The following is a 27592-nucleotide window of genomic DNA, read 5'->3' as shown; positions in this document are numbered from 1 at the left end:
CATGGAGCGGCTTGTGTGTGGCTGTGTCCATGAGTGTGAACAGGCAGTTTTATGTGAGGGGAGAGGTGTTTGTGGGTTGGCAGTCACGGGAAGGAGATTATGTGAGGGAAGATAGTTGGCTACCCGTGTTTGGGAAGATTAAAAGTTGCCTATGACTGTGTTTGAGGTGTGTGGGGAGACATGGCTGACTGGCAGGAGGAACTGTGTGGGGAGTAACGTGTCTTTTCACGGTTGTGTTCCTGAGGGGCGTTTGTATCTTTGCGTGGAGCTTTCCGTGAGGGGGAAATCGTGCATGACTGAGGAAACTGTCGTGAAAACCGGCACAGCCGCGTGTGGGTTCGTATTCCCTCTCACGTTCTGCGTGAGGCGGCGGCGGCGGCGGCGGCGGCGGCTCCTAACCCGGCCCCCGCCTCAGCTCCGCCCATTCGCCTCCACTCGGTCGCTGCTGGGCTTTGCCACATCGTCGTCGCCTTCCTGGCGCTAGCGGCCGTCTCAGTCGGGGCTCCCCCATCATCTCGGGTTGAGCCCAGAACGGGGCGGTCCTTCCAACCAGCCGACCCGGCGGCGGGGCCTTGAGAGCGCCGGGAAATGGAGCTCCGCAGCTGTTGCCGCTGCTGCTGCTGCCGCTTTCCGGGGCGCCCGCCCTGCCAAGGCCGCAGCTGCCGAGCCCGCCAGTTCCCGGCCGCCGCCGTTTTTTAACCGCCGGGTAGAGGGAGGTCTCCGCTGGCGGCGCCCATTGAGAAGGGACGCTCGCGCCTCAGCTTCGCCTCATCTCGTCGCTCTCTTCTCCTCCAGTTGCTCTCCTCGGCGATGAGCGAGCGGCCGCCTCTTGTTGTTGCGAAGCGGGGAGGAAGGCGAAGCACTCGCTCGACCTCCGCCTGTCGCCCGCTCCTTCTCTTGTTGTTCTTCTCGCCTTAGACGATGTGGGGCTCTGGGGCTGCCGCGCTGCAGTTGCTCTCGCGGGCCACCAAGCACGCCTTCGCCCAGGGAGCCCGGCAGGACCCGAGCCGCTGGCTCGGCGCGGCTGGAGAGCCGGGCGAGGCGGCGGGGAGAGGAGGCGCAGGAGCAGGAGCCGCGGAAGGGCTGCTCTTCGGGGAGCAGAACGGGCTGCATCACTATCCGCCGCCGCATCAGGAGCCGTCGGTGGAGATCCTGCTATGCCAGTTGCCCGAAGCGGGGCCCGGCTTGCCCGAGGGCAGGACATGGCGCTGCTCGGGCTGCCTGCTGGGCACCTGCTGGTGCAAGAGCTGCCTGAGCGTGTGCTTCTTGGCGGCGCTGTGCTTCGCCTCGCTCGCCCTGGTGCGCCAGTACCTGCGGGACCTGATGCTCTGGGCCGAGAGCTTGGACAGCCTGGCCGGCGTGCTGCTCTTCACCGTGGGCTTCATCGTGGTGTCCTTCCCGTGCGGCTGGGGCTACATCCTGCTCAACGTGGCCGCCGGCTACCTCTACGGCTTCGTGCTGGGCATGGGCCTCATGGTGCTCGGGGTCCTCATCGGCACCTTCATCTCCCATGTGGTGTGCAAGAAGCTGCTGGCCCGATGGGTGCTGGCCAGGATCCAGGGCAGCGAGAAGCTCAGCGCTGTCATCCGCGTGGTGGAGGGAGGAAGCGGCCTCAAGGTGGTGGCCCTGGCCAGGCTCACCCCGATACCCTTCGGGCTCCAAAACGCCATCTTCTCTGTGAGTGGCTCTTATCTGAAGCTCTGGGGGCGGGGGGAATTGTCATCAAAGAGGCCTTGAGGCCTTGGTTCTCTCAGGTGCCTCGCTTGTCCAAAGGTGTTAATGCAGGACAGAAAGTGGAAGAGAGCTAGTTTTGAATGGAGCCAATATGCTTGCCAAGCTGGATTTTATATTCAAATCATGGACATGAAAAATGCAAAAAATAAAAGGTATTGTTTGATGAGTTGGAGCCATTCAAGCCTCAGGCCTCACTCAAAATAGCTTGTTCTCCATGGGGAGTGGCTTTGAAAAGTTGCAAGCCTCTCTTCCATGAGAATTGTAAATCAGCAGTGATTATCCAGAAAAGTTAAATAAAGAACAAAAGTTGCATGCAAATACATATAAAGGTAGCCCAACAACCCATTTTAATTAGGGCAAGTCTCTTGTTGAGGTGATCCAGAAACTGAGCCACGGGGGAAGGGATACTTACCTCTTTAACTGCCCCAAATATCCTCCTTAGTGGCTTTCCCCCTGTGGGCTTTTTAAAGTTTCCTTTTAAAAACCCTTGCTTTGCAGAATGGGAAAATGGGCAGGGAAAGAGTTAAGCGATCTTCTGCTGCTGCCTCTTCACTTCTGTGGCTCTGATCCAGCCACAGGAAGCAGCTTTTTCTTTTTTAAATAATCTGTTGGACTAAGTGCTAGTGAGTTCAGTCTGATTTACTCAGTAGTAAGTGTGCTTAGAATTTCTCACTTGAAGTGAACTGCAGCGTTGCTGAGTTTCTGTAGTTTTCAGTTTGCATTTATCCTTATTCTGTGGTGGCTTATGAGATTGCTTCCATGGGGTTGGGAGGCTATAAACAGCTCCTGTGAAGCTGGGAGAACACTTAAATGACCAAATGTGTATGTGGGGTGAGGATGGGGGCAATCTCCAAGGAATAAGCCCATGCTCATGGACCTTAACTCATTTAATTGTTACCTCAGCCCTGTGGGTGCTGTTTATAGGTAAGTAGCTTCCACATGGCTGAGAAATTGCCTAAAGCAGCCTTATTCAAGCTGGTCTCCTCCAGACTTCTTGTATTCCAACAGGTCTGAAGTACACCAGGTTTGGGAAGGCCGGCCTACATATGAGTTGCTACTTAACGTGTATGGTGCATTTAGTGCAACAATAATATTTCAGTCTAGACAGTGGCCTTCTCTGGAGCTGTTGCCAAAGGAAAAAAAAAGAAAAAAAGAAAAAAGGGTAACCCAACAACAATACACTATCAAAGAGTGTGAAGGTTAGTGTGTAGTGTGTTTGTACCAAAAGATAACAATATCATATTGGTATTCTTAAGGTATAGTAATGAAATTGGGTAGTCATGCAAAAGAGTTAACATTGTGGAAGGTATTAAATCATATCTGTAGGATAATTATGGAAAGTATATTTTAAGAGAACTATTTGATTATATAGTTCAGTAGACTGCTTGAGTTAAATCCTTTGCATTATTATCTTGGTTTTCATTATTATCCTTTGAGTATCTCTGTGATATTGTTACTTTTTGGCATGTGGAATATTTCATAAGCATTGATGGTCTTGTGTTAAACGCTTTTTATTCATGTTTTGGGGATACACTTTCCCAGTTTGTAGATATTTCAGAACAACTCTGAATTAAGTAAGGGAATAGTCTATATGGAAAATACGTGATGTGGCATGCTGGTAGTTTGTGGCTAACATTTCCTAATAATTGCTTGTATAGTAATGGTCTTCTTCATGAGACTATTAGGGATGGTCTTCTTCATGAGACTACTAGGGAACCAACAGAAATAAATTAAAGAAAAACTGACTTAAAACCAGTGTCATGAGATACTACAGGTTATTCAAGTCCTTGATGTGTATAAACTGATACAATTTGGCAAAGAATGGGAAAGACACATCAAGTACATGAATAATTCTGAAGTATTTTGAGACAGGTAATATAATTATTTTAAACTGATACAACAGAGTAAACTCAGAAGTTACTTGTATTACCTGCTGATTTCTGTTAGCTTGAAAACACAGTGAAAACTTGCTAGATAAGGCTTGTTTGTTACCTCTTGCAGAAGCTGTTTGTATGTGAGTCCAAGTGGTTACTTTTAAAAAAAGTGTAACGGCACTAACAACCTAAAAAGCTGTTTTTTCTCTATGTATAGTAAAAGGTATTCTTTCATAATTGGTTAATAGTAATCTGCTGAAATAAAGGTACTCTGTGGAGTCTTTTAGGGAAGTTTGGGTATTCATGCAACACAATCCAGTTATTTAGTTGGAAGCAAGTCCAAGTAAATTCACTGGGATGTAATCCCTAGTATGTGAGTTTAGAATTACAGTGATAAACCAGTTTCATTTTTGTGAAAGGCAGACATCTTAAGTACTTTGGATTTAAACCCTTTTTATTGTCTCTAGACTATTTCATTATTCTGCAATGCAGCAGGCTAGACTGCACATTGAAGGCTGCTGAATTTTTTTCTACATAGAAGAAAACATTAAAGTGTAGGGGGGAAACTGGTTGTCATTTATAAAGTGCAGGATAGGGAATTTTGTCACAAGTCCCAGAGTCAGCTGGTTTAAGTCTCCGTGAAAATAAGCAGGTTTAAATCAAGATTCCATCAGTATAATCCATGCCCTTCCTGAACAAGCATGAATACAATTACAATTATTGGTTTGCAACTAAATGGAGGCTTTATAATGAGTATAAACTGAAACCTTTGATCTTGCAGACTGCATACCTTCACACTATAGAAATATATCTGCTGAAGTGGGGGAGGTGTAGTTGTGAAATTAATTGACTTTTGTTGGGCTCTTTCTACAGATGTAGTGGACTCTAAGCAAAATTACTTACTTGGAGACTGACATCACAATCCTCTGTAGATTTATGTAGAGGTAGGTCACACTGTGTTCAGTGGGGCTTCCTCCCAAGTAAGTGAGCATACATATGCACACTTAAGTGGGAGTAAATCTCATTGAAGACAATGAGACTTGTTTCTGAAAAAACACAGGTCACAATGAACTTAACTAGAACTTTGTAGAAAGGGATGGTAGTTATTGGGCAGAGTGGTTTCTCCATACAATCAAAGGCAATACTCTTGTTTGGTTAGAGTCATAAATATTCGGCACTTGAACTAAGTTTATTTCAGAGCAAAGGTAGTTGCAGAGCATAAAAAACAAGCCATTCTAGTGGGGGAAATGGATGATTCAGATGAGATAATGCATGGTATCTCCTGGAAACTAGCACCTGTGATGACTTGACAGTTGTGGGTCTAGTAGGTTTTCCATAACATAACAGTAGAATATGTGATGTCTCATAATGCTTGACTTCAAAAGTTGGATTTCCTCCCCCTACTTCTTTCTGTTGCATTAAAAAGTGGGCTTTAGGTTTGTTTGATAAAGGGACATGGCTTTTGTTTGAAGCTACAAGGCTACAGTCCTGTACCCACTTACCTGGGAGTAAGCCTCATTGAATGCAGCTGGGCTATCTTCTGAGTAGTCCTGCATAGGATTGGTTTTAATGGTTTTCATTCAATGTAGACTTCATTGTACAAAATACTTTTTTAAAAAAAAAGATCTATTATAATTGATAGGAAAGAACACCTCTTCACTTAAATTAAAATTAATCTAAATCTATAAAAAGCTATTTTTTAAAAAGACATTTATTTTTATCCACCCTGCAGAGAAGATGTACTCCTGAAAGTTACTCTGACTGCAGTGGTGATGTCTTAAGCATTTATGCATTTCATCATGGGAGGGTATTAATTTGAATCATATTCTCTTTTCTTCCAATGTTGAAAGTTACTATTTTTCATTTCAAATAATAAAACATTGCATCAACGATGAAAAAAAAGTTATCCAACAGTCCAGTTCAAAGGTAATCTCTGACTCATGTATTGTGCGACAGCATCCTCACAACATGGCAAGAGATACAAAGCGTTTGACAGGGAAATGATTAGCAGCCCATATACCAGGTCAGGTAAACTAGCTTTGAAAAACATTTCTGTCTTTGTGACACAAGGGCATCTATGCTTCAATCCCTTAATGTTTTCCTTTCTTCTTCTTTTTTACGAACACTTAATATAAATACCAAAGAAAAATGTACAAAATCATCAGTCTGACTGACTAAATAAAACATTGATTCCCCAATATATATTTTTATAAAAAGTGGTTTACAATAAACAACTCTGATACTGAACAAAGTGTTCTCATCTTTTTATTAGTGTACTGGAAATATGTCCTATAAGTTATGTTCAGAGTCTTTCTCATCAGTTCTGATATTAAAAAGGGCCCCTTAACATAATTACAACTTTTGCTGCTAATAACAGATTCTTAATTAATGTCTTAATTTAGTTACCAAGGTGGAACCATTTAAATAACTTAATATCACAAATTAATCTAATTTTAATTTGCTTCTGCCATCTTATAGATAAAATCAGTCTCTTTAAAATGCAAAGACATGATGGCATTCCCACCACATAAGTATGAAGTTGGCATCTGATTCTTGATATCTCCAACATTTAACCTTATCAGTATCAAAAATGCCATTGATCCTGTTCAGACGACACACTAAGCCATGGTGGTTAGACATTTTGAGATAAACATGGCTTATTGTGTCGCGTGAACCATGACTTAGAATGTCATGTGAACCATTCCTAACAATGGTGGCTACATAACCACAGTTTAAACATGTTCACTAACCATTTGGTGCAACAGGGTTAGTGGGCCTAACCATGGCTTAGTGTGTTGTCTGAATTGGCTCTATAAGGAGTGAGAAACCATCTGTATAATAGCTTTTATTGTGATTCTCTTAAATGTAAGACATGGTAAGGAACAAATAGACTGAAAAATGTATGTCCATTATTAGTTGTTCATTAGTTTTCTTTATCAGTTGAAGCTTTATGAATATGCACACCTTTTCACTGAACAAATTGGAACAGTAACGTAGGGTGGCCTTATAGGTGACTCGATGGCCTTATAGGCCCCTTCCAATTCTATGATTCTAGGGTCCTGATCTCTAAAGCCACAGTGGTTTGAGTCTGGAATATTTATGAGAAATTTAGGGCCAGTTTAGAATGTGCTTCATGTATAAAGCAGCTATTGTCTGTGTTCAGACACAACAGTAAGCCAGAATTCTGGAATATTCTGGCTTATCATGAATGAGCTGCATGCTGATGCATGCAAACTGTTTGCTCCTGCTTGTCTCCTGAGGTGTAACTAAATTGACTAGGAATTGAAAGCCTACCATGTTGTCCAAACTGGGGCTCTTGGCTTGTTGCTTCAAAATAAACCAAGATTTATAAACCCTGAGTTGTAAGGTGCACAACAAATCAGGGTTCCTGGCTTGGACGACATGCTAAGCTTTTAGTTCCTGGTTAATGTAGCTGCTTTCATGGGGGTCGGGAGTCAAGGAGAAGAAAATGTACTACTTGCACCAGCAAGCAGTCTGCTCATAGTAAGCCAGGATTCTCTGGAAATTTGGCTTATCGTTGCATCCATTGCACCATTGTCTTCCTGCTTTAAAACCCACCATAAAGAAAGATGACAACAGACACAGCAGTTTAATGCAGGGGCTCCCACTTCACTTGGCATGTTCAATTTGGAATTATAGTTAGATACTAGCATTTTTTGATAGCCGCAGCTAGCACAGTCATAAAACTGCCAGTTTTTCTTTTCTTCAGTTTATGTTGTGTTTAGCGTTGGAAATAATATTAAAGAATCGCGGAGTGCCGCTTTATTTAAGGTGAGGCACAAAGGCACAAGAAAAAAGGTCCCACTGTTATAAGCCTCAAATTCTACTGCTTATACAAATGTATTATACCTGCCTGTACCTGTAGAGCTAATAACTTGAAACGTGACACACGTAATCCACCTGATGAGGTGTACAATCCTTCAGAATTTCAAACCACTGTGATGCCAATTGCTACAGATACAGCAAGTTTAAACATGTTGAAAATTGACACATTTGTACTTTTTACACAAGCTGTGGTTTGACATATCAGATACATCAGTTTCTGGGGGAAACTACTCATGTTCTTTATTCAAGCTTGTTGAGGAGGTGTGGCTTTCTTTGGTTTGGTGAAAATCTGAGCAGAAATGTAAAAATTATCAAGGTTTTTTTGCCCCAGGAAAGCATATGGCAGCACCAGTTAGTAAAATTAGGTCTGGCATACTCAGTTTCACTCCGAAGCTAGAATGCTGCTAGTACTCCAGTGTTTTGAATTCTACTGTCCCTGTCAGGATTCTGACAGTAGGGGAGGGGTAGCAGGGAACTTTCAACTGAGATAAGAGTGAGGTAATTTTGAAGGCTGAGGGAATCATTCTCAGTGATTGGCAGATCAGTGATGAAGAGAGGGAGGAAAAGTAAAATGCTCTGCTGGAATCCTGTGGACTCTTACCCAAAGCAAGCTATATTAAACATACTGGGACATATCTATTCATTTGTATACATCTACTTAGTTAATTACTTGTTTGTGTTTAATTTTTTTAGTTCATGTTTTTTCACTTCAGAACACAGTAATACTAAAATTCTTTTTTTAAAAACCAGAGGAACTCAATGATTTAAAAAACCTACCTGTATAAGACAAGAATTAAGGCTGTTTCAAGCTCTATTTCATACTCAAGCTCTACAAAGCCAGGAAATTGGAAACTAAAGTGGATGTCTTAACGTATGCGCCCTGTGATCAGTAAACAACAACAAGCATGGGTCAACTCACAGGAGGATTCCTCTAGCAATAAAGTAAGGTCCAGATGTTTCATAAAGCAATGCAATATCAGGACTGCATGGGGAATCCTTACTGGCCTGAGGCAGTCCATCTTCCCCATCTGGATTTGGGCCAGAAAGAACTTGAAAAAGTGTGGCTGCATAGAGGGTAAGTTATAAGCAAGCATAATTTGTGACATTGTACAGCATCATTGCTGATCACAGAGCAGGTCTGTTAAAGCATCAGTTTACGCTTTCAGTTTCCTGATGTATGGAGCTTGAGCCAACATGAGATAGCCTTAACTCTGGCCTTAAACTGCCAGGTTTTTTTTTAAATTGTTGAATATTTTATTCTCTGCCCTAAACCTTGTCTTGAAGGGCCAGGAGTAGATGATAGTATTATGGAGTGTGGGGGGAGATAGAATTTTCTATTTTTGATATATACAGTATAAACAATCAGATTGATTAAAGTTGTTGTGGTAAGCATCTTTTTTTTAAAAAGGAAATTGTATTTTAATATAAGCCTGTAACCCTCCAACTCCCTGATATGTTTAAATTGTTAAATCAACCAGTTAGTATGCATGCTGGTTTAAGAAGGGTGTGGATTTCAAAATGGGACATTGATTTAAGTTAACTATTTCACTCAGTCTTTTTTCTTGGTGATTTAAATCATTTATCTAAATTACTTGGATTTAAATCCATCAGCCCTGCCTGCAAGGCAGGGTGTGAAGTAAGGAATGGAAAATACATTAATAGAATGCCCACATTCCTTTGGCTTTCAGCCAAGGAAAAATCCTTCTTCAATGCTTTTGTGGTTTGTTGCTTAGTGAATCCCCTGTGTGTGTGTGTGGTCTCCAGATTTAGTTGTAGTTCCCAGATTGTTTTGCATGAAACTGTTTGCTAATGTCCAAATGAAGGTTGTTTGTTCAGATCTCAAGTTGTACAAAACTTTTATCCTGAGGTAATTTCCCTATCTCAAGCTAAGACATCACTCCTTGGCTCTTGGAGATTTGAAGCTGGATGTTTTAAGTGAGATCTGGAAGAGGACTAAGAGTTAAATCCAATGTTGTACGGGACTTACTTCGTTGCTCTTCATCTCTGCGGCTCTCCGCGACATCTGAAAATTTACTCCAGAGGGTTTCCCAGTCCTATGGAGCAGATCTTCAGCATGCCCCCTTCTGGTTCCACTGCAGGAACTGCTTCCATTTATTAGATTGTAAGCCTATGCGGCAGGGTCTTGCTATTTACTGTGTTATCTGTACAGCACCATGTACATTGATGGTGCTATATAAATAAATAAATAAATATAATAATAATAATAATAATAATAATAATAATAATAATAATAAGCAGAATGGCACCATTGGATACAACCCTAGGTTAAAAAGGTTCCCTAGCATTGCCTCATTGACTGTTAAAATCCTTACAAAATAACAGGAATTTTCCTAAGCCAAATTAAAACAAGTCAACGAGACAATCTAATTTGCTTTCTTTGGTAAAAAATTCCTACCAGTAAGTACAATACACCCCCAAATGGTGAAGGCAGTGTGATGAAACTTGGAAAGTATTGGAAAGAGTTTAGCCCCTTACACACATTTCAACTATGTAGAAAAAAAATGCTCTGGGTGGGGGCATTGCAGTGGCAGTCTCTGCTCTCTTCTTACACATGTTCATTTGAATGTCTGAAGTAAGCCCGTGTGTGATATCTATCAAGGGCAGAGCCTTCTGTTGTAATGTAACCCACCCAGATATATATATATATGTGTGTGTGTGTGTGTGTGTGTGTGTGTTCGTGTGTTTGTGTGTTCTACAGGATTAGGATTCTGTAATGATTTCATTGCCCTTTTTGTCTTAAGATACCAACATTTTTAACTGGTTTTCCTCTTGCCATTACACTAAAAATGTTCTGACAAAAATAAGACTGGTTTAGTACAACAATGACTTTAAAAACTCATTCTCAAGTCAGAGGTGCATTCTAATGTTACTTCAGCTTATAATACTCATTAAACTATTGTTTAATTTTTGAGTCTTCAAAATACTGGTGAGTTGAGATTGAGTTGTAACTACAACTTGTTAATACATTTACTGTATGTGCTTCTTTATGGCTCTGCAGTATTTAGTTCTGAGCCATTTTAAGACGAAAATTTGAAGCAAAGATCATGATCTGTGGAGATAGCATCTTACTGGTAGGTTGGTAACATTACAAGCTGAACAGTTTACCATTGAGAAGTGTTCATCTAATCCTTGTGATTGTTTCCGAGTACCATCAAATTTAATGAGTGCCCTACTTAGCATATCTGGTTTCTGATTTAATATTTAAAAGGCAGAGAATGTGCTAGTTGCATCCTCCTGGCAATAAAGTAGGTCTCCCCTGTGTAAGCTTCCATGATGTCCCAGATTTCAACAGAATTACAAAAGCTATCAGACAGTGCCTTTTGGATGTGTAACTCATGTACTTTTCAATAAAATACACTATGAAACTTCAACTGAAGTTGAATTCATACAATTGGTGCACATACCTTCTCAAGTTTAAATTGCTATCATAAGTAAAACGTCAATAGGAAGCTGTGGAAAAACTTCTTGCTACTGCTTGGAGAAGTTGCTTGTTCTTCTTCATGTCAGTTCTCAGTGTTTCAGCTTGCTGCCTTTATCTGGAGTGCTAATTTGTGCATGGTTAGTGATGTTATGGTTTAATTTGAAGAGCAAATTGTGAAAATAACAATGCTGTTCTAAGATATCCTAGGTAGTGAAGTAGTTCATACAGTTTTGAGTAATAGTAGTGAAATAATTAATTTTTGTGCAGGGCATTATCCAGTCCTGCTTTTGCACTGGTGTGAATGATTGCCAGTGCAATAGAGTACTGGTACTTCCTACAGCAACCCTGCAAACTAGCCAGAATTACCATTTCTGGAATGAGAAAGGTCAGCAGAGCCTGTGGAAGGGAGCTCCATTGAGCTGTCCCATTCCAGAAATGCTAGTTTGGGCTAGTTTCCAGGGTCACTGCAGGAAGCTCTAGCATCCCAATGGGCTGATGGTCTTGCCTACCAGTGCCACCTAATGGACGCTGGTGGATTGCCAGATTGGATGCTGCCCACAGTTTTGGGTAATTGTCTTTTGCTTGGCACATGCTGCTTGAAGTCTGTTGGGAAGAAATACGCTTAATTAGAGTTTTATGTGTGCAGCTGGTTGGCGTATTGGAGAGCTTTGGCTATTAGGCAGTATAGAAATGTAAGCTAAATAAATAAATATTTGTATATACTTGGCTGTTTTTATCTGTACCAAAACCCTGCATTATGCTCTAATTGTGTCTGAAAACCGATATATTTTATCCCCCATTTAACCAAGGAGCTCAAAGCTGTGTACCTACTTTCCACCCACTTTATCCTTAAAACAATCCTGGGAAGTAGAATATGATAGGAGATAATGACTGGACCACCATTACACCATCTGAACTTTGTGGCTGAGAACAATTTGAAACTACAGGCAGAATCCAATGCTTCTCTTGCACGCATGTCCAGCCTGTGCACGTCTGGTCTGCAGTGGCCCCTACCATTTGCAGAGGCAAGCTGAAATGAGCAGAAATGCTCATTTCAGTTAGGGGAGAGGTGTTCAGAGCTCATATGAGAGAGCTCCGCTGACCTGCCCCTTTCCAGAAATAATCTGCTTGTTTTGGGGATTACCATTGTCATTTTGCAAGCAGGAGGGTCTGCTTGTGGACCAGAAGTAGCGAGGCTGGCTACAGCAGACCAGAATTAGCACCCAGCTCTGCTAACGGATGGGCAGCATTGAATTCTGCACTTCGTCTCCACAGTCCAGTTCCAACATTGTCAATTATACTACCTGTGAAAGAACACTTTATGTGAATCAGGGCATATTGAAGATCTCATACATTATACCTTATACTGTCCATTATATAATTTGCCCATGCTAAATTTATTCTCCCTTTCCAGACCATCTTAGAAGGCCAATCACATGATTTTGAAATTAGATGGCTGTTGGCTGATGTGGACAAATTCATCAGCTATAGGATAGCTTTATTTGTGCTAGCCACAAGAAAGATAAGAGCAGACTTTCTAAATCATACCACTGTCTAATCCTATGGGGGCTAAACGGAAGGAATGTTTTAAATCCTGATCATTTTGTTTGTATTGTTTTATTGTATCACATGTTTTTCTGTTTTATACTTGTGCGCTTTGTGTTTGTATTGTGATGGCCGTTGGCTATAAACAATAAAAAATTGAGAATTAAATTATACTACATTGGCTCAAGAGCTTATGGTTACTTTCCATAAACCTGCATCCCTTGTTTAATTTGGGTTGTATGAAAATTCGGGGCAAGAAGCTGTGTAGTATTGGGAGAAACCTTTTAAATGAAAGATGGTCGAGGTGTGTGAGTCCTGACTGTGTAGAATGGACAAATAGGCACAAATCTCAGCTTATGAACATAGCTATGGCATTTTGAAGACTTTAAGATATATTTCTAAACCTGTTTGTACATCCTTAAGGAACCTGTACGTTTTAAAAAACAAAATACAACATTGAGGGTCAAGGGAATCTAACTCTGCGGTAACTAGAATTGCAGTACCTGATAAACTCTACATTCTAACCTACACAAACAAAGAAGAATCAATTGGTGTATTTTGATAAATGTATTGGGTGGAATTTTCCATGTTGGCAACCCTGCTTCCCAGCTTCCTACTTGTATTTGCTACCAGTTGATTTAAAATAAGAGCACTAATGCTTATTTAAGGGAGCTTGTGAATTGTCAGCTGTGACACAGAGACGCTGAATGTGCATGGCTTTCATTTGTATTGAAATCATATGCAATTAAGTGCCTGCTGTCTTTATTGCCTGTCTGAATCTTTTGAACTCTCATCTTCTGCTTCTTTGGCAGTAATCCATAATCATTCCTGTTTCACCAGCTGTCTGTTTTACTTGTCACTGTGGACCACTCCATGAAACAAGGATATTTATATTCAAAATACTTGTAGTATTTATTTAACGTTCTCAATTTTGTTTTTAATATTTATAAATCATGTTTGAAACCTTTATGCCAGTTAAAATATGTAAAAAATTTCCTGAGGGATTCAAAAAGATTCATAGAATATTCTCATGGATTTCATACTTGAAAATTAATTTAATTACCAAATGTTCAAATCTGAACACTGTTTTTGTACTTGAAAGTCTACTGAAATAAGAGACTTCCTGTTAGCTTTGTGTGTGTCAATTATTTGGAGCTAAAGTTTCTTTCCTAACTGCAGTAAAGTGTATGTGTATGTGTATCAGCTATTCTTTTACATTCTGTTGAGATCTTCAAGTCTGGGTTCTGCATGTTTGCTGCTTTAGAGAGCTTGAAGGCTGCAACCAAATGCATAGGCTTCTGCATGAGGGGACTGCAGATGTATTTCCTTTGGCTTGAGTCAGCTTGTTTGCTGTTGTAACATAGATAAGAATGACACTTGTTGTCCTGGCCCACCACTAGAATGTAGTCTCTGAGATCTCTCCCACATTAGAATTCAGTCCTTGGACTGAAAAATTATTATTATTATTATTATTATTATTATTATTATTATTATTTATTTATATAGCACCATCAATGTACATGGTGCTGTACAGAGTAAAACAGTAAATAGCAAGACCCTGCCGCATAGGCTTACAATCTAATAAAATCATAGTAAAACAATAAGGAGGGGAAGAGAATGCCAACAGGTACAGGGAAGGGTAAGCAGGCACAGGGTAGGGAAAAACTAACAGTAGAAAGTAACAGTAGAAGTCTGCACAACAAAAATGTTCCCAACCTTTCTCTTATGACTATTTGAGAATATCATCTTGATTTATACTATTAGTGTGCAATGTCCGCACTTTGTAGGCAGTATACTTGATGACTGCTTTTAGAACTATGGGATTCCTTTCCCTTAAAACTCTCCAATGTTTAAGCCAGTATATTTTTAGGAAATGCTGTTAAAGGCCAGGTTAAGCCAGTTCAGGTAATCTTTTACTCTTATGAATATTAAAGTGTGTGATGGTGTATTTGAACATTGCATATTAAAATATAGATAGATAGATACTTGTACCATCTTTTTATGGTTTGAATCTATTTCCGCTCATTTAGGCAGCACTAACTCCCTGTTGCACTAGTGGTGGGGTCCTGTTGGTGCAACATATTGAGCAGAAGCAGAGGGGTAGTATTGTATACTGCATGCATATGTTGTGTAAGAATATTCCGAGATTCATTCAATTTTCTTACTAAGCACTGGAAAGATAGAGAAGAAGGAAGAAATAACATAAGGATTCGAAATTGTTAGAAGCAGAAATGTAGAGATTGGGAACCTTGCAGCTCTTTTTAAAGCCCCATTCCTTGACCACAGGAGGCTTTGGCAAATCTCTCTCTAGTTTTTAAGCCTTCTGTATAATTGAATACTTGATTTATTTCTGTCTTCCAACTCCCCACCCCAACCCCATAGAAGTTGAGGTTTTTTTTAGTTAAACTGCTGTAGCTTGGACAGTTGGAACAATCAGCCTTCCTTTTTATTGGCCAATTTGTATGCGTTTATTTGTATGCGTTTATTTGTATGCGTTTATTTTATTTAGATCACAGATCTTTCGCTACCGAACTACCTGATGGCTTCTTCCATTGGATTGCTTCCAACTCAGCTCCTAAACTCCTACCTGGGCACCACTTTGCGCACAATGGAAGATGTTATTGCAGAACAAAGTGTTAGTGGATATTTCGTTTTTAGTTTGCAGGTAAGTGGTTTGTTTTTAGTCCTCATTCAACATCTTTATAGACTTTTTTTAAAAAAATAGATTCCATATCTATATGTGTTTCAGCAAACATCCCACTGTCTGTTAAATAGAAATTACTCCCTGGTAAAGTGCATAAGTAAATATATTGGCTTAGATGCTGAATGTTCCTTGCATGAATGAAAAGCTTTTGATCCACTGGAGAATCCTGTTGGCAGGGGGGAAATACCTTTTGGTGAGCACACCCCTCCCCGCAGGGTTCCAGAGGGTATCCAAACTACCCAGAGCAGATTTTCATAGAGTGCAAGGGGCTGCAGGGGAGAGGTCCCTGTGGCGTTACACCCCACAAGTCAGTTCCCAAATGTATGTCTGTGGTTTGTAAGTCTGTGGTTTTTAGAATGTTGGCCTGAGTGGGTGGAGTTATAATGTCTGAGGAGGGGGAGGAGTGATATATAAGGGAATGACTGAGGGGATTGTGGGGGACTTTTTGGGTACTCTTAGAGTCTTTAGCCTTTAGTGCTTTAGCTCTTGGTGTGTAGACTACTTGGGTTCTGGAGAGTTTGAGGTTCAATGTAGATAGTGGTGTCTTCTGGGAGTGGGGTGTGGAGATAGACAGTTTGTGTATAATAAACAATACTGATAATAAAGTTCAAGAGTGATTGTGTGAGAGAAATAAAAGCATGTATGTGAATGGGTGAAAGGATTGGATAAAAGGTTTTTAAAAGGTTTTGAAATGTTTTAATTTGAAACAAAGCTTGTGAACTTTTAAAAATAAATTTTGATCATTTTGTTTTTAACTACCACAAAAATCCCACGTGTCTGTTTGGCATTTATCATCTGAAGTTTCTACATTTAGCACCCACTCTGACAGTAATTCACCTCAGCACATAAAATTCACAGCACATTATTTTATTATTGAAATCCTTCTCCATTTAAACCCCTTTGTCCACATAGTTTGGAGGAAGGTGGTTTTTATCCCTTGCCTCAGGGGTATCAAGCGGTGGTGCTTGGCTTGAGCAGGGAGTAGCCGCGGCCGGGTCTGTTGTTCAGAGCCTGTGTCTTGGCAGTCCCCTACCCCAAAGTCACCTTCTACCTTTTCACTGGTGGGAGTATCCCAAGAGTAGAACTCTGCTTGATGCTGAAAGAAGGGAACTCTGAATCCAACCCAATGCTTGTTTGTTTTATGCTTGGAAGATGCCTTGAAAATTCTCTTCACTGAGAAGTGGTGCAATCACAGATATAAATAGAGCAAGTTTCTAAAGAAACTTTTCTGAAATCTTCAGAAGTTTGTATGGAAATGAATAATATTATATCTCAAACACTTCCCATTTTATAAGAACTGCCAATTGTTTTTATACTCACCTATCTGATGAAACATTGATATCCCTAGAAGTAACTTAGTAATGAACTTCTCCGAGTTACTGTCATCAAGTTAGCATTTTTAAATAGTGAACCAAGGCTAGTGCAAATTACATTGCATTAGTGGAATCCAAATTTCAAAGTCCATGCAAGGGGAGAATCCAGCTAAAGTACTTGCACAAGTACTTGCAGATCTTAGGTTTACACAGTGGTATGGTAGCGCTTGCCCAATGGGGAAAAGTAGCAGAGCTCAACTTGCACAGCAGTTCCTTTCACTAACGGTACATTACTCATTGACAAAGACCCTAAGTGGATAATATCTGTGTGCAGTGCAGAGTGCACAGACATGCATCGCACACTCCCAGGAATCTGTCACAACATACAAGCTCTCTGCTTGCTTGCACACTTGTGCGCACGCACTCCTCTAAATTTTGCTAGTTTGTGATGTTGAAAGATCAGTACATGAAAAACTAATTGCATGTCACTGGGATTGATTTTTAAGAATACCAAGTAGTACAATACTATATAGTGTTATGATATCCCCAGTTCTGTTGATACACAACTGAGTTAGGGAGGAAGTTTGTTTTGTTTTTTTGTTTTGTTTTCTACAGCCACTTAATGAATTCATGGCAGAGGTGACATACAGACCAAGAATATTATGGATCACGGCCCATTTTCTTAGCCATTACACTGTACTGGTCCTCACTATAAGAGCTCTGTCACATCTGCATTGTTAAACCTGCAATTAGATGTATTTTTTCTGATAATTTTTCAAGTTGAAATGTTTGTTCCATTAGTTTTACTTAATTAATTTCTTAGAAAACATTATGACTCTTACAAAGTTTAGACAACTTTGTTTGTGTGTCTGGCTGTACTAAAGTCAGCGTTACAAAATGTTATCTGCAGGTGAAATTATTGATATCTCTTCCTTGACCCTTTTCCTGTTAGCTGTTGGGTACAGCTAACAATGACTACAACTAGTAACTGTGTAGGCTTATATTCTTTTTCATGTAGTCACTCCTAGATTGATCTAAAAATACTTTTAAATCTTAACTTCTTTCCTGAAGTTTAAATATTTTCCTTGTGTTCATTATTTCTGCTGAAAATATTAAGCAAGCGGTATAACTTCTGTTTTGTTCACAGATTGTGATAAGTATAGGACTTATGTTCTATGTTGTTCACCGGGCTCAAGTGGAATTGAATGCAGCCATAGTTGCGTGTGAAATGGAAATGAAGACATCACTTGTTAAAAACAGTCAACCAAGCAATAGCAATTCAACATATTGCAACAAGAGGACGCTTGCATTTTCTGGAGGAGGAATCAACATTGTATGACTTCCCCTTCCCTTCTGAAGTATTACATTAAGGTTTTGCGAATCTGGATAGCCTAACCTATTGCCTAGACATTTTTCTGGACATCTCAACAAGACTTAAATCCCAAATAGCTGGAGGATGTACTATGGTACAAACAACCCTGGCAGTTTTTAAATTGCAAAGTCAGTGGCTCTTTGTAAGGATTAATAGGTGGCTAAGTAATTGTAAATGTAAATGCAAGTCTGGCTGCACCTTTTGTCATTATTATACTTGTCATGGCCTGTAGTCTGCACTTTAGGTGTTGTTTTGGATTTGCTTCCATGAACTGAGAAAAATATTCCTGAAGCAAATATTTTTCTCCTTAGCATTATTTATAAGGCTGACTAATAATATACAGTAGATCTTTAATACTGATGAATCAGTGTAAAGTATGCAACTTCATGTACATTACCCTTGAATGTGCTTAGCTTTCAAAATATTTCTAGAAAGGAGTATGTTCTCCCTTCTCAATCAGGCATCCAGCACAGGGAAGGCAAGATAAGCACTTCCTAAGGAGGAGGAGGAATCTCTCCTGGGATCCATAGTCATTTTCCTGTCTGCGACAGGTTACAGGGTTTCCCTGTGGCTCTTGGGGGGGTGGTTTTGCTATTTCGGAAACCATTTGGTTCCCATATCTTGTTTTTTAATTTGTGGATGGGGTGGGGTGGGTAGAAGAACACCTTATATAAATCTTTGGTTGAATGTATTTTTGTAAGCCACTGAAATGTTGTGGAGCCATTCATAATTTTTCACATAAGTTTAAAATCCTACATTGTGGGACTGAAGTGCTCTTATATAACATTTTAAGTTACACTGTGTAATATGCAAAGTAAAAGGGAAGCTATGGAGTACCTAATAGTGGCAAACAGTGTAAGGGAGAACATGCAGATGAAATGCAAACCTTTGACTTGGCTTTACCATCCTTGTGAGTAACAAAAGGGCTCTTCCTTTACAACCCCGTTTATAAAAATAGTTTTGGGGAGCATAGATCAGCTTCACTTTGTTCTGTGCACTGCAAGACTTACAAAACAGGAGGAACTAAATCTCTGAAAAAACTATGGTACTAGTCACGTGGCCTTTATTTTATAGGGAAGACCTTTTGGTTTTTCTTTTATAAAAGCTTTAAAAATCAACACAATTCCTCCCTAATACACTTTCCACTGATCATAAAATTATGCTTGTCTTGTATGCATTTTGCGCAGTACTTTGGAACTTCTACCAATGGAGTGCTGTGAAGACTACATGTGCTCCTTTCTTCTTTGCATGTGTGCTAAACATTTGCAAAAATTAGGAAAATATAGGTTTTCCATCTTAAAAAAAATAAATGACTAGAAAATGGCAGAAATGTCTTTGAGGCTCAGGAAACTGTAAATGTTTTAAAATGAATATACTTCATATGATGCGATGGACTCTCCACAGAAGGATCATTAAATTGCTTCTTCATAAGTGTGAATGGACAGGAATAAGCCTAATTGTGCTTGTGTGTGTCAGTACCATAATTCTTTACAGATGCATATTTGTATACCTGAGTTATGTACTCACAAAAATGCTTTATAGCAGCTGGAACCAGCACAAAATTACTTCAAACATGAATTATCTTATTTTTGTCTGAAATCCTAATTAGTTCTCAACAATAAAGTACACATCTGGCTCTTAAGATTTTGTGTTACGTATTCCTTTTTCCCCAGTATTTTTTTTTTTTTGTAAGTCTGTTGTGATGCAGTGGAGTTTTTCTTTTTGGCTTTAAGTCAAGTACACTTCAGTTCATTGATTTCACTGGTTTAATTCCACCTGTGTTTGTGTTGAATTATGGCAAGTTGCTTCCAGGTCATAGTTAGTCCAGGATAATCTTTCGGTGAGAATGTACCTTGTTTATTGGGAGAGCAATCCTATGGCCCTTAGATAGCATCTGGGGAGCCATAGGTTTTTTCAGATTCCTGGATCCAAGGTCAGAGACATTGCTCCAACCTCTGACCCAGGAGTCTGAGCTCCCCTCCCCCTCATAGCGCAGAGAGAACCATGACGGCTGTCTCCAAGGTCACAGAGATGACCTTGGAGGGAAGGGAAAGGGATGGTTCTGGGGTGGGGACTGGAGAATTGGGGATACGAGCTTTCCCCAGCCTCCATCCGTCGCCCTGCTCAGAGCCCTAGCTAAATGAGTGAAAATGCCTGTATAGTGGAAATGCAGAGCAGGTACAGTGTGAAGGGTAAGATCACCTCTGCACTGCTCCCATTCTGCATAGCATTCCCATCAGCCTCCCAAATTTAGAGGCTGAAGGGAATCCCGACAGGATTGCACCGTTGACAGCTTTTTGTTTGTAATATGTCCTTGGATATCTTGAAATGGGTTCATACATTTCATAAGAATTCCTTTGTTGAATCTATTGATGTCCGTGGAACTATTTGCAAATCCTGTTTTTTGGGAGCTCAGTGTTATTCTCCTACACCTGCATTGCTTTGATTCTTTGAAAATTGGGAGCTTAGTTACTATTTATGGGCACTGTTTGACAGTGAATGATTGCTGACCCCTTTATTAACAAGGTGTGTAGGTGAAAAGTAATTCCAGTAATCAGAGTAAACTAGATGTTGTCCCAGATATGATTTGACCAATATGTGTTTTGTAAACCCCTTTGTTAATAACATTTTGCAAAACTGTATTTCCAAACAGGTTTGTTTCAATCATGTTTTGTAACCAGAATAACTTTTGTGAATCACCTAGAGAGCATTGGTTATTGGGCAGTATAAAAATGAAATGGATGAATACCTTCACTATATATACATTTTTGACAGAATTGTATTATTTTGCATTATGCCTGAGAACTTGTGTACAAGTTAATAGAAAATATGCATTAAGCCTTTTCTGTATCTTGCCAATCATTTATACAATAAATACATTATGTTTATTTAAGTAAATACATGGATATGTTTGAAATATACTAGGCATAATTTTCCTGCCGTTAGAAAATAATATGCTGAAATATCATGTAGGAATAATGGCTCTGTTTTAGTTTAGAATCTCTTCTGCAACAGTAAATGAAGCTATTAAGCCAAGGTATCAAGAGTGTGCATGAAGGTTTTGTTAGCAATGTCTTCCAATGTGTATCTGTACAGAAGAAATAATTTAATTTTTGCTTTCTATGGAATGACACTCCCCAAGTTATAAAATACAGGTGTAGGTACATAGGAAGCTGCTTTATATGGAGTTAGACTAACGGTCTATTTGGTTCAATACTATATACACTTTTGATAGTGAGAAACTCTCCAGGGTAGCCAGAGAGGAGTATTTTTCAGCCCTAACATGGGACCTTCCCCATGCAAAGCACGGACTCTGCCACTGGGCTATGGTCCTTCCCCAGGTGTGTTTGAATACTGGGCATAGGTGAGAGGTAGGCTGATTTACAGAGCAATCAATAAACTTAATCCACCATTTGATTTTTTCCCTGTACTACGCATATGTGACCGATTGAATTTCTGGACATGGAATTTGATGTAGTTGCTTATAACTGGATTATTAGAATTACCTAGCAAAGTTGTGGAAAACAGCTCAGTTCTAAGGCATGCTTGATAAATGCAATATCTATTGGGATATAGAAGCTGTGATTGGACAACAGAGAAATTACTCAGTGATGGTTGTTGCTGTTTTTAGCTGTAAGCAGAGGCCACAATTGACGTTAAAATGTGAAAAGTGGGTCTCTGTTTATGTTAACATGTGGAGGGTCCCATTTAGACATCTGCTGAAATATGGAGGGACGAAAGATGGGCATTTCTGTTGAATATTATGGTTCCAACTCTACTGAATCCTGCTCCCAGGGATCTAGTGGCCGCAATTTAAAAGTTACATGCATCTAAAAATCTGCTATGTATCTTATTTCAGCAAGAATCACACATTGTACTCTTGCAATATTATAAGTCTCCAAGCTAGTTGCTTTGCTGCACTATTTTAACCATGTCATGCCAAATCTATAATCTTGTCAAGCAGTGATGGTGTATGGGACTTTAGCACAGTTGCTGACATGGCTTCAGCCATGGGGGTGCTGCCCTTTTGATGTGAAGTATTGTCTTATATGATCCAGGCCATTAAGTTCCAAAATGACCTAATTCCCTTGAATGAGTTCAAATCTCCAGGGCCCGATGAACTGCATCCTAGAGTAATGAAGGAGCTAGCGGAAGAACTCTCAGAACCTTTGTCTATTATCTTTGCAAAATCATGGAAGACGGGTGAGGTGCCGGACGACTGGAGGAGGGATAACGTCCCTATCTTCAAAAAGGGCAAAAAGGAGGAACCTGGGAACTACAGACCAGTCAGTCTGACATCCATCCCTGGGAAAATTCTGGAGCAGATTATAAAGAAGTCAATCTGTAAACACCTTGAAATCAATGCAGTGATTACTAGACGCCAACATGGATTTGTCAGGAACAAGTCCTGTCAGACTAATTTGATCTCATTTTTTGATCGGGTAACCTCCCTTGTGGACTGTGGGAATGCTGTGGACGTCATATATCTTGACTTCAGCAAAGCTTTTGACAAAATGCCCCATGATATTCTGATTAACAAACTAGCTAAAAGTCGGCTAGATGGAACTACTATTATGTGGATTCACAGTTGGCTACAGAATCGGACTCAAAGAGTACTTATCAATGGAACCTTCTCAAACTGGGGAGAGGCAACAAGTGGGGTACCGCAGGGCTTAGTCCTGGGCCCAGTGCTCTTCAACGTTTTTATTAATGATTTGGATGAGGAGGTGCAGGGAACACTTATCAGATTTGCAGATGACACAAAATTGGGTGGGATAGCTAATACCCTGGAAGACAGGAACAAACTTCAAAGTGATCTTGATAGGCTGGAGTGCTGAAAACAACAGAATGAAATTTAATAGGGATAAATGCCAAGTTCTACATTTAGGAAATAGAAACCAAATGCACAGTTACAAGAGGGGGGATACTTGGCTCAGCAATACTGCAAACGAGAAGGATCTTGGAATTGTTGTCGATCGCAAGCTGAATATGAGCCAACAGTACGATATGGCTGCAAGAAAGGCAAATGCTATTTTGGGCTGCATTAATAGAAGTATAGCTTCCAAATCACGTGAGGTACTGGTTCCTCTCTATTCGGCCCTGGTTAGGCCTCATCTAGAGTATTGTGTCCAGTTCTGGGCTCCACAATTCAAGAAGGACGCAGACAAGCTGGAGCGTGTTCAGAGGAGGGCAACCAGGATGATCAGGAGTCTGGTAACAAAGCCCTACGATGAGGGCTTATGAAGAAGACTGAAAGAACTGGGCAGGTTTCGCTTGGAGAAGAGAAGATGGAGGGGAGACATGATAGCACTCTTCAAATACTTAAAAGGTTGTCACACAAAGGAGGTCCAGGATCTCTTCTCGATCCTCCCAGAGTGCAGGACACGGAATAACGGGCTCAAGTTAAAGGAAGCCAGATTCCAGCTGGACATCAGGAAAAACTTCCTGACTGTTAGAGCAGTACGACAATGGAATCAGTTACCTAGGGAGGTTGTGGGCTCTCCCACACTAGAGGTCTTCAAGAGGCAGCTGGACAACCATCTGTCAGGGATGCTTTAGGGTGGATTCCTGCATTGAGCAGGGGGTTGGACTCAATGGCCTTGTAGGCCCCTTCCAACTCTGCTATTCTAGGATTCTATGATTCTATGATGCTTGTCATGGTTAAGTAATACCCACACAGTGTTACATGTTAAATATACCTGCATTTTAACTGTAGTGTGCAGTAGGCAACTATTCTGTTTGCATAATGGATTGACCAAGGTTTTTAGACTGTCCATTTCCAAAGACCTTATTTATCAGAAGTGCCTAAAATAATTCAGTTCTATTTTTCCTTTTGCAAAACTAACATAGTTTGAGTACATAGATGTCTTTATGCTATGCCAATCTCATGATAACCATCTGCTTCAGAGTTACTTTGCCTCCTAACTGAACATTTCTTTGCTTGTAGAAAGGGAATCTGTGGCATTTGAATTTTACACATCTACTGCCTAGAGTTGTACTGTGACAGTAGCAGTTTTAGAAAGTGAGAAGAGTACAGTGAAAGACTGGTTTGGGAAAGCTCTTATTGGATGCTGCTCTTGACTTTAGATGTGCATGGAAGATAGCTGACAATACTCTGAATGCCTGATGTGAGTCTGCTCTATGATCTATTTTGTATTCAAAATGTCCTCCAAGCCACACAGGGAATTGATGAGCTGCTGCTTATAAATCTATTGGGATTATTTGTTTTCAAACTGCACTCAGTGTGAACTTGTTCTTCTTTATAAGTTAGGCTGCTAGCCAGCTTGTGGTGTATCCTGACACATCATGACTCTTCCATCAAGTTTTCGTGTTTTGTATTGGTTTATGGAAGAAAACTGGACTGCAAATATCTTTCTTGCATGAACTAATATGTGGAGTTCTCTATCTTTCACTAGAGAATTGTTAGACTAGATTAACACAGAAGAACACAGCAGAAGGGGAAGAATTGGAATCTAGCTATCCAATTACTAGGCTTCCCATAGACCCAGTAAATATTACTTGCTGCTTTTGGCTGGGATAAGAGCCCAGCTGGAGCATGGAATGATGGATCCCTTAGTGAAGCTGTTGGTCTACCTAGGAATGAGGGAGAGAAAAGACTAAATGTTGATTAATGTTGTAATTCAAACAACAAGACCAGGGATGGTCAATGGTCCAGCCCAGAAAATGAAATGTATGGCAAACCCAGCATACTAAAATGACTCCTCTTCCTTGAGTTATATTTTCCATGACCAATGTTACATCCTTGAAGGAAATGTTCTGATCAATTCAAATATTGAAATGTAGGACTGAATATTGAAGGGCCTTCCCCCACGTGTGAGGCCCAAGGTCCTGCTTTGTAATGTAGAAGGTCTTAGGACTTGGCCACGAGTTTCAGGTTTGCATGATCTGCGCTTGCACAGAGCAGCATTTTGAATGGCCCATTAGCCATTCAAAAAGAGTTTGAATGGCTCATGGGCAAAGCCATGTGGGTCTCTTCAATCATCTGAATGACACAATATAAGAACACTTCTTAGAGCTTCAGAAATATTTCTCATAATTTACTCAACTTATTTTTTACTTCAACTTCCATCTGTTTTCATCTCCCCACCCCAATATCATTACAAAGTGAGAGAAAGAGAAAGAAACAAGTGGACTGATTTCAAGAAGCTTTTCCCTTGGGTCTATTCCTGAAAAGGGTTCTTTTGATCTCAGTTTCCATTTGCTTTCATTCCCGTTTGTTGGCATTCCATCATCATCATCATCATCATTTTAAAGGAGGAGGTTTCTGTACCTCACAAGATGTCATCTCTGTGTGGGGAGGTCCTCTGTGTCTGATGGAAGCGATCAGTGTTTTTCTGCATTCCATTAGGGCTCATAATGTCAATCTCTGCCTACGCTGCTTGAACCTTTTCAAGATGTCAGGCCATGTTTTCTTCTGGATTGGGGCATTACACATTGTTGACCCAACACCTCGTGCCTCTGCACAGCCTAATCCCAGTGCTAATGTAATAACCTCTCAGGATATGGCCACAGAGTATCAAATGTCAAAGTGAGGTTATAGTAAAGCTTCCTCAGGTATGGTTCCAGTCCTTCAGCTGTCTCTTGGCTACACCTGCCTTGGTTGCTGCCTTGGTCTCAACCATGGCTTGTTGACCATCTGGGCTGTAGGATTGTCTTGTCTCACCTTCAATTCTTAGAGCATCCAGCCCTAAGGATTGAACTCTGTTGGATTTGTGAATGACCAAATCTTGTGATAATATTGAGGTCGGCACTGTGGGAATCCAATGAGGCATGAGGCCAATACTAACAGCTGTTCTATCCTCAAAGTTGCATGTGTTACATCTCTCTCTCTCTCTCTCTCTCTCTCTCTGTGTGTGTGTGTGTGTGTGTGTAGATCTATATCTCCCCACCGCCACTGTGAGTCAAATCCTATGCATGTTGAAGCTGCGGTCTCCAACTGAACTTAATGAGACTTACTCTCAACTTAAGTGTGTGGTTGTACGTACAGGAGTACAGTCTTAGACTGCAATCCTAAACACACTTGCCTGGGAGTAAGTCCTATTGGACTCTGATTTACTTTGGAGTTCACATGTAAAGGATTGTGTCCTTAGTTGTCTTTCCCCTAGACTAGTAAAAGCCCCGGATTATTTAGCTTTCCAACATATATAACTTATTTGAAGCTTATGTTTTTGTGATTGTAAATTTTTGTATTGTATATTGTTTTTAAGTGTTTTTATCCTCCCAGAGAGCTACAGCTATGGGGCGGTATACAAATAATAATAATAATAATAATAATAATAATAATAATAATAATAATAATTCTTTTCCTGTCTTTAAGGTGGGGAAATGGTTCATCCTTGTTTTTCCTCACATTACTTTAACAATAACAGGCTCAGAAGTTCATAAAAGGTTACAGCATAACAGCATGAATGCCTTCTGTTACAGTCAAATTGTTTCTTTATATAATAACGTATCTTGATATTTTATGCTTTTTATGAGAAAGGTAGAGAAGGACATATTTATTTAGGATGAATATTTGTAAGATAGTCTAATAGGTAGGCTGGTGTAACAGTCTTGCAAGATGCTTAGACTACATGCAAAGTCTTCTGGGGCAAATATTTGTCACAACTCACAGCCAGTAGGGTGTAGTGAGCTTTGGCTGTGGGGTGGTAGATAAATAATAATAACAATAATAATGATGATGATGTTGGACTAGACCTGGGTTCTAGTCCCCAATCAGCCATGATGCTCACTAGTGACTTTGGGCCAATCACTGACCCTGTTCAGACAATACAAAATGGTTAAGCGTTTTGAGCTAAACGTGATGGCTTAGCATGCTGTGTGAACCATGACTTAGCATATCATAGTGGCTACATAACCTCGGTTTAAACATGTTCACTAACCATTTGCAGCAAAGGGGTTCGTGGCCTAACCATGGCTTGGCATGTTGTCTGAACAGGCCCTATGTCTGCTTTGAGCCTGTGTGGGTAATGTTTTCTAATCCCCATCATGTTCTATTTATTTAGATAATTCATATCATAAGAACAGAAGAAGAGACCAAAGGCCTAAAGTCCAGTATCCTGTTTCCCAGAGTGGCCAAACAGATGCCTAACCTGCATTTTTCTGTCTCAAAAGAGATACTCAAGGTGCTGAGGCAGCTTACATCGACCAGAAAAATAATCCAAAGTAATAAAGCAAAGAAGCCACGTACTGTTGATTCTTGGGACAGACTTTATGCAATTCACAAAGTGCAATTTAAAAGGAACAAGATGACTTACTCAGGATAAATATTGTGCAATCCTTCTCCATGTACATTTTTTATAGCAGAGTCATCACCAATTCCAACAGAGTATTTTTCCTCCACATTAGAGTGCCCTTAAAACTGGGATGGGGAACCTGGAGCCCTCCAGATATTGCTGGACTGTATCTCCCATTATCCACAACAGCCGGCTAAGCTGAGTGGGGCTGATAAGGGTTGGAGTCCAACAACATCTGGAGGGCCACAGATTTCCCAACCCTATCTCAAAAGAAACTATTTGAAAAATAATTGTAAATCGAAATGGATTTTTCCATTCTGATGTACACTTTTCACATAGAATTCTCCATAGTATTTCATGGGGGTGGGGGAGGTATTGTTACATTGTAAACAGCTCTTAAGATAGGGGAGTTTTTTTTTCTGATTGCATGTTAATGCAACCATACCTAATTCTCAGTTACTCATCCAAAACATGAACTGAGATGCAGTTGTTTTATATTCACACT

General features: G+C 40.3%; 1 protein-coding gene across 1 annotated transcript; it reads left to right on the top strand.

Annotated features, from left to right (window-relative positions):
• Positions 1-888: 888 nt before the first annotated feature.
• TMEM64 (transmembrane protein 64) lies at positions 889-19362 on the top strand. The gene is made up of 3 exons (XM_063130915.1): positions 889-1677; positions 14951-15106; positions 17606-19362. The coding sequence occupies exons 1-3, from the start codon at positions 922-924 to the stop codon at positions 17795-17797; spliced, it is 1104 nt and encodes a 367-aa protein (XP_062986985.1). The 5' UTR covers positions 889-921; the 3' UTR covers positions 17798-19362.
• Positions 19363-27592: the final 8230 nt, after the last annotated feature.

Source organism: Elgaria multicarinata, chromosome 7 (assembly GCF_023053635.1).
Source record: "Elgaria multicarinata webbii isolate HBS135686 ecotype San Diego chromosome 7, rElgMul1.1.pri, whole genome shotgun sequence".
Lineage (NCBI taxonomy): Eukaryota > Metazoa > Chordata > Lepidosauria > Squamata > Anguidae > Elgaria > Elgaria multicarinata.
Note: the sequence above shows the minus strand (reverse complement) of the source record. Positions and strands in the feature narration are given on the sequence as shown.